Consider the following 8,080-nt stretch of genomic DNA (forward strand, 5'->3'; position numbering starts at 1 on the left):
CGCTTTACAACTTTTAGGGGTTCATGGCAGTTGGGGAGGAGGCCATGCTTTTAGGAAATATTTACACATCAGATAGAAGGGGGCTTGGGGAGGGGAATGAGGAGTAGGAAGAGGAAGGGTGGGATTAGGGAGGGATGAGGGAGGGGCTACAGCTGGGATAAAAAGTGAATAAATTACAATAAAAATAAATAACAGAAAAAAAAGAAGTATTAAACATGTCATCCCTTTCCTTAAAACGTACTTTTTTTTTGCCTTTTACAACTGTGAGGGTGTCCAAATACACTGCCAAACACAAGTGTTGATGTAAAACCTCTTGTTATTAAAAAAAAAAGGCACTACATTAGATCCACCCATACAATAAAAAAGATAATGATTCTGAAAAACACACTTCATAATCTTGTGATACGAGTCATTTTCCCTTATGACTAATAATGAGGATTCTGAAAAATAATTTTCTTTCAGATAATAGGTTGGGATGTTGCTTTGGCTATGATGTAGTTGGTCCCCCAAAAATTCTTGTGTTGAGTGCTTGGCCCCCATTACAGCTTCTATCAGTGCTAATATTGCTATCCTTGGCACCGCACCCTTTGATCCTGTTCTCCACAGGTTAGACAGGCGGCACTCTGGTCTGGCCTTGGAGAATGAGTGAAGGTGGTCAGGGTACACTGTGCTCCAGAAGTCACACAGCCCTTGAGATGCTTTCTCCCTCAGTTCCCAAGAGAGGCTAAAGGCAAGGGTTGGGGACGGAGCTCAGCAGCAGAGCGTGTGCTTAGCTTGCGTGAGACCCTAGATTCGCACAAGGAGGAAGGCTCGCTCTCTGGCTTCCTGCTCACCACGTGTTCTTCTTCCTTTCGCCCGTGCTCCCAACACGTCGGTATCAATGAAGATGTGCCCGGCCGGGTGGACCCTCACCAGAGTCCACACCATTCAGGCTCCCTTGGACCTCCACCCTCCAAACTGAGCTACAGAAACCATTCTTCTTTCAAAGGGCGCTAGCTTTGCATACTTCATTACACATAACAAAAGGTGAGATAACAGAGATGCATAGTCTCATATACAGCTTATATAAAATACACAAGGAATAGCCAGTTTGTACTTTGCCATCATTTACCAAACTTGACAAAATAGAAAAAATAACGCCAAAGGGAACAATGCCAGTAGAGCTGGCTGCAGTAGAATTTACAGTGATAAGCATTCAAAAGAGAATTGCTTAAAATCACCTGAGAAAACAATTCCCTACAAATGATGAGTGCCTATTAAATACAATTCCAAATTATTTACTTAATGCATCCCAAACTTCTACAAAGTAAGAAAACGCCACTGACACACAAACCATTCAGTCTGGCTCTACAGAGAAAGGTAAACTAAAAGACAGCAGCAGGGTTACTCCAATGCTTGGCCTTAGGAAGAAAAGGATTAATGGGGGGGGGGGGGTGCCAAAGAGCTCTTAAATCCCTGACAATTTCCTCAGTGAAATCTCCTGAGTCACACTGAAGTCTTTTGTTATTCATAATGAGCCACTAGATCAGAACTGAGTCTAGGATGAGTCAGGGTGGAGCCAGTAATCAGAAAAGCCCCGTGATGAAAGGGAGGCAACTTTCAGCCCCAGCACCTAGCTCCCGATTCCAGTCTTTACGCCTCTCTTCCATCCAGTTGTTATTAAACCACTAAATGTAACAGTATATGCCTGAGTTCCTGAGCCACTCTAGCAAATCAGCAAACCTGAGGAACGGACTACAGGAATTCTCAGAGTCTTACTATGTGAGTTAGAGGAACAGAGTCAGCATGTTAAGTAAGTAGAGTCAGGGTGAATCAAATGCTACATGGAGATGGCATTCAGAGTGAAGAAACTGCTCGGGTTGGAAATCTGCATGCATCCTATATTGGAAGCATTAGTGCGGGCTGGAGAGATGACTCAGTGGTTCGGAGCACGTGCTTCTTTTTCAGTAAATTCAGTAGATTCCAGCACTCATGGTAATTGGCTCACAACCGCCTCCAACTCCAGCTACTGGGAGATCTAACACCTCTAACCTTCTCAGACATCTGCAGGGACACACACACACACACACACACACACACACCCCAATATAAGATGTGACTGCCTAACAGGTCAGCTGCTGTGTCCAACCCCCGAAGGACAGCAACCTGAGCTCAAATTGATTTCTAAAATGAAAGGCACAATGCTTTAAACCCTAAGCAAAAATGCCACCTTGGGACTCGGGAAGCCATCAAATCCTTCTAAGTGTGGACAACTGTCCTTTTCCTTCAGCATCATTTTCATTCTCTTTCTCTGGCCTGAATCTATATTAAAATCCTAATAAACCCAGCTTGACTTCATTAAAAGAACATCATGACTACAGATGAAGTTTACTCATCTGTCAATTAGAAATACAGTGCAGAAACGGCTCATATGTTTAAAACTGTGATATGGGGTAAACATGGGACAATGTGAACGAAGAGCGTGTGCTTCATCCTAATTCTTTTTTAGTTTCTTGAGAAACGTTTAGAGTGTAGCTATAATTTGTAAATACAGAGTATCAGTCTTGGAAAGTAACACTGAAGTCTAAATTGAAATGAAGTTTGAAGATGTGCTAACTATGGAAACAAGCCAGGACAACTAGGTTCTTGTTCCACATAACGGAGATGTTTAGCCCCAGAGTCAGCCTGAAAACATCCTAGGTTCAGACCGGTGGTTCACGTTCATATTGCCAAATCCTTGCCCTGATGGAAAGCCTCTGGAAGACAAGCATCCCTGTCTAGAAACCCTTCTGCTAAGCGAGAGAAGAGCACTGCATGGGTGAGAGGGCGTGATATTCAGAACCAGAGAAGGCGCTAACCACATGAACTGAAACCCTGGAGCCTCCCTTTCTCCACCTGTGAACTGGGTATAGTGAAGTGTGGAAGACTAACAGAGACCGCATACCACTAGGTCTAGGCTAAAGACAAAGCACAGCTGGAAAACAGGTGAAAATCTCAGCCTGTACCAGGTCGGGGGCTCTTGCTGAACAGTAGGGGGAGGGGCTGATGGTGGAAGGTGGAACATGCTGACGGGAGGAAGAGCACCACAAACCTTAAAAATCATGATGAGCAAAGAGTCTGCTCCGGTTCGGGTGTGTCCTAAAATCTATTTGTGTTGGAAAAATCCTCCAAAGTCCTACTAATGGCATGTGAAGGTGGGGCCTGGGGGTGACTGGGTCGGAAGGGCTCTGCCCTGATGAACACACTGGTCCGCTCCTGGGTTCTTGGATTCATGGCTTAATGAGAGTGGCTTTTTCATAAAAGCAAGCCCTTGTTGACATGATTGCTCTGTCTTGTCATCAGGTCAGAATGTAGCAATGAAAGCCCTCTCCAGATGCCAAGCAGAGGCTGGCCCCATGCTTAAACTTGTTGGCCTCTAGAACTGTGAGCTAAACAAACTTCTGTTCTTTATAAATCATCAAGCTTGTGGTAGTCAGCTATAGCAACAGAATACATTATTAGAAGGCCAATTAAAAGACAACCCCCAGCATTCAGAACAATGACTCCATTTAATAACTGAATCCTTCACTATAAAAGTTGGCTTAATATACATTTCATAAGGCTGAGCATAGTGGCACAGGCCTATAATCCCAGCATTTAAGAAGTAGTGGAAGGATGCCTAGGGGCTCAGGACCATCCTTGGCTATATACTGAGTTCAAAGCCAGACTGGACTTCAGGAGACCCTCTATCAAAAAAAAAAAAAGAAAAAGAAAAAGAAAAAGAAAAAAAGGACACTTACATCCTAATGCTTAAGCTCCTCAAAGTTTCCACATTTAATAGTGGATATCTTAGAAGATACAAGCCATCGAGGCAGAAAGCAAAGCAGAATTTGCAAGCAGTGTAGGGAGGAAGGAACGGGGAGAGAGACATACAAATTTCAGGGTGGGGTGCTGAGGAAGCTCTACAGTACTGGTGATGCTTACGTGGCACTTGGAAGGGACTTGAATACTACTGAACTCCCCACTTCCAAATGGGGAAGCTAGGAAGTGAGAGAGAGAGAATATGTACACACAGGCCAGTCAATTTGGGTTTCTTTCTCATCGCCTCCTCGTATTTGGAGACAGGTCCTCTCGTTGAACCTGGAGCTCACCAGCTGGCTGGACGGGCTGGCAGATGCACCCCAGGACCCCACCGTATTCATGTGCCCAGCGCTGCTGTGACAGGCGCTTGCTGCTACTCTCCAGCTCTTACCAGGGTGATGGATCAAACTCATGTTCGCCAGCTTGTGAAATAAGCTCTCTACCCACTGAGCTGCCCGTCTCCCCAGTCCTCTAAAGCAAATGTTATGATGTGTGGATTTTACAATTTTTAAGTGTGAAAACAAGAAACAGGTAAGATGTGAGATTTTTCTTTTTTTCTTATTTTTTTAATTTTATTTTTTTAATATTAGTTACAGTTTATTAACTTTGTATCCCAGCAGATGTGAGTTTTTATGACATCTAGCATTTCATGTGGGCTATTCCACACAGCCGGGTAGCGAGTGTGAGTGTAACTCTCACCCTCTAGGAGGAACCTGGGGCTTCATGAAGTCATATGACATATGGGTAAGAGGTGGTGAGGCAGGGTTTGACTGGAAACTAGCAACTCTAGGAAGCCCTCTGCAATGCCGAAGCCACCAGGCACTCAGCGCAAACCCTGCTGTGGGACAACACTAAAAGCTTAAGTATTACAGATAAAAGCAGTGAGAAGCCACTCCAACTCCGACTGAAGAGATTTAGTAAGACTGAAAAGCCCGGAAGCACTAGGATATTCCTACCTTCATTTTTCATGATGTAGTGGACAATTTGCCCGACGGTGTCACTATTTTCATTTACACTGTCATTCAACTCTAAAGGAGAAAGAGGACAGGAGAGTGTTATAACCAGTCACCAGCAACATGTCAGTTAAACACCTACCTTAGAGCCCAGACCTCACGTTTACAGATCCTCACATGGTACTAAGCTCCTAGTTTTAGTCCTTCACCCCACCTTCCCAAAGCCTGGGCACAACACACATTTAAAGACTAAAGGAGAAAGGCTCAGGGCCGTCCATCAGTCTCTCCTCAAGATCAAATACCCACTCACTTTGCACGACACTACAGGAACGCACTTATGTCTGTCAGCATTCACGACTCTTATTTCTCCTTATCACCTTAAGCCCTCGGAGGGAAACAAAAAGAAGGCCAATTAAAAGAAACACCATTTCCCAGGGTTTCATCTAACTGTAGGCTTGCTGTATACAGTTGGTCTACTAATGTTTTCAACTGAACAAGCAAGCATTCATGTTTATAAACTACTCTTTTCCTCCCAAACAAGGTACCTAGATTTGGGCACTAGTTATTTGTTAACAAACTCAGTGTACTTTGGGGACCCAGCGTCAGTGGTACATGTGACAATGGGGTGGAGGGTGGGAAACCTCCCCTTGGAAACTGATCTGTACAATTTACTTAGCCAAGAAAAAAACAGCCTGGACTGAGACGCTGCATCCTGCTTGGGAAGAGGACGGAGCAGGGCAGTGACACACTCATGCACCCACAAGTGTCCTCTGCACCCCGGGAGCCTTCTGTCCCACGGCTTACGGATGTTTGGGCAGAGGAAGCTGATGGCCGAGCCGACCTCATCGGTTAGAAGGAACAGAGTGGGCGCCTCTGCTCTGTTGACAAACACCAGGGCCGGTTTGCTCGCTCGCTGACCGTGAGTCATCGTGCTCACCCATGTTCCTCAGCCTCAAAGGTCAGTTGGGGGTAGAAAAGTCAACAGTCCAGCAAGCTGGCAAGGACTGAAAAGCCTTCCCTCATGGGCCCTGCTGGTCTGCTCCATGGGTGACCAACTCCAAATGTCACGTCTCTGCAAAGATGCAGAGGGCTGCGCAGGATACAGCGAGCGACAAGCTACTCTCAGCCCATCAGGAGACCTCCCTAAATAGCATGCCTGGGAGGAAAGGTCAGTGGGGCAAGCAGGCGCTGGGGGTTTATCCCAACACCACCTACCAACACACGTGCGGACGGAAGCTCAGTGCCCGACAGCCACACAGAAGCACCAGCTCTTGCTGCACCTCTATGTGCTTGGCCTACATCCGTTCATTGACTAACATCAAGTCCAGCCACACGGATTTCAGCAGCACTCCCCCGGGAATACCAGCACCACAGACCTGATGAGACTCGTCCGTGTTCCCACCAGTCTTATTAGGCTCTTACTCAATAAGTAACAGTAAGGATTACTGCTTTATGAGTGGCTGTGAGTGCCAATCACCAAAACACCTTATCTCAAAATTTCATAATAACCCTCCAAGGTGGAGATTATCCTCATTAAACTAAATGTCAACAAAATTAGAAATAAATATATAGCACGAATAACAGGCCCATGGCTACCAGGCTCTGAAGTAAATACTCAGCAAGCATTCAGGAAATGTAGGCAAGGCTACATTTACATTGGAGTAGTCAAACTCTGCTTACTACAGAAAATACACCGTTTTCCTCATAATGAGATGGACTATATATGAGGATTTTTCTATTTACTACCAGTTCCTCCACCTTTTAAACAAAAGAATAGATCGTTTACCTATCTTCTCCACCTTTTCCTCTTCAGCTTCCTGTTCAGCCTCTGTTGTACAGCGGTAGCCTTTCTTCTTAAGCAAGTGGCAGATGAGGACACCAAGGAGACCCATGATGAAGAACACAGGGACAAGCACGTACGCGATGTATTCTGGGTGTCCATTCCCAGTGTTGTTGGCGGGTGATGACGGCGTTGTCTCTGCTCGGGAGTGTAACGTGCGGCTGACAGTGTTGTCTACAGAGAGGGACATCCATGGCTGTGTTAGAGGACTGTCATGGGTCTGGAAACATTTCCATTATGTCAATGTTGTGTGCACCAAAAGCTGCAAGCTACAAACAGGTCTGGGGCTCCCAATACATGGGGACAAAGGTGAGAGCACAGGCTTGAGCCGACCCAGTCCAAGACCACCTCCTGAATGATGAGCTCTCTATAAGAGAGGACCTAGGGTGCCCCTCATAGAATATGCAGGCAAGTGTTAGGAGGATTATCCGTTACAGCACAGTACTCGGTAGTTATGTGTGAGGACCGGGGGGGGGGGGGGGGGTTGGACCAGCTCCATCTTTAGCAGCACTCTGACAAGAAACAATGATCTAATTCCAAATGCCGCTGCTTACAAAAGCTGCACCCTGACAGCACCTGCACATCTTTCTATGAAGATGAAATCAGTCGCTGCTGGTCAAACACACGTAGGTATTTCTGCAGCAGCAAATGATTACCCTCTTGCCAGGCACTTGCCAGAGACACAAGTACACCACACCAAGCCAGAAAGATAGACACCTTGTCCTCATGTGGCTTCTGTTCTAGAAGGATTTAGTGAACTAAGAAACTAAGATGGTCACAGCACAAAGAGGGGGAAAACCAGGGATGGCCTCAGATTTCTGGCCCGAGGTCCAAATAAAAAAATGGAAGCCTGTGCATTTGTTCATTCATTGATCTAAACTACATGTACTATGTGGCTGCTGTGTGGTGAGCCACTGCAGGGGCTGAGGAGAGGGAGGAGGACACCAGCTTAGTCCCCTCTGCGAGCTGGTAGAGCAGCATGGTGTGGGCATCCAGATCAGGTCACACGAGAGGAATTCAGGTGCACTGAGAGACAACAGCACTGGGGACATGTCCGAAAGAAAGGGGAAGCTGTGGCAAGGCTGTGGTTTAGACAAAAGTATTTTGCTTTTAGATCTAGAGCATAAACTTATCCCAGAGGCAGCCTGAAAAGGCAGACAGAGTAAGAGCCATATGGCCTCTGGAAAGTGACAGGGAAAGCCTGGGCACATCATCATGACAATTGTCTAGGAAAGAGAGCAAGCAGACTGCAGAGAAAGCGTGTGGTATAGACGGGGGAAACTATGAGGATGTGGAAAGGAAATGACCCCTCACTCCAGAGGCTGACTGAAGCTTCTCTCTAGATGAGAAGAACTGCAGCACAGCTAACTGTGTAGGCTGCTGACACACAGATTGGATGGAGGGACGGAGGGACGGACGGGTGGGTGGATGGCTGGGTGAGAGGATGGATGATGGGTGGGTAGGTGAA

The 8,080-nt window shown here is 46.2% G+C and overlaps 1 protein-coding gene across 6 annotated transcripts in view; it reads right to left on the minus strand.

Moving 5' to 3' along the window:
- The window catches only part of Rell1 (RELT like 1), a 53,344-nt gene that overhangs the window by 16,593 nt on the left and 28,671 nt on the right, over window positions 1-8,080 (minus strand). For all 6 annotated transcript variants that reach the window (XM_055623797.1, XM_055623796.1, XM_055623801.1 and 3 more), the window contains exons 2-3: window positions 6,559-6,786; window positions 4,776-4,847 (exon numbers count right to left, since the gene is read on the minus strand). In XM_055623797.1, the coding sequence (XP_055479772.1) occupies window positions 4,776-4,847; window positions 6,559-6,786 (300 nt within the window). The remainder of the gene's footprint in view (window positions 1-4,775; window positions 4,848-6,558; window positions 6,787-8,080) is intronic.

This window comes from Psammomys obesus, unplaced genomic scaffold, assembly GCF_907164565.1.
Source record: "Psammomys obesus unplaced genomic scaffold, mPsaObe1.curated_primary_1811, whole genome shotgun sequence".
NCBI classification, from domain to species: Eukaryota; Metazoa; Chordata; class Mammalia; order Rodentia; family Muridae; genus Psammomys; species Psammomys obesus.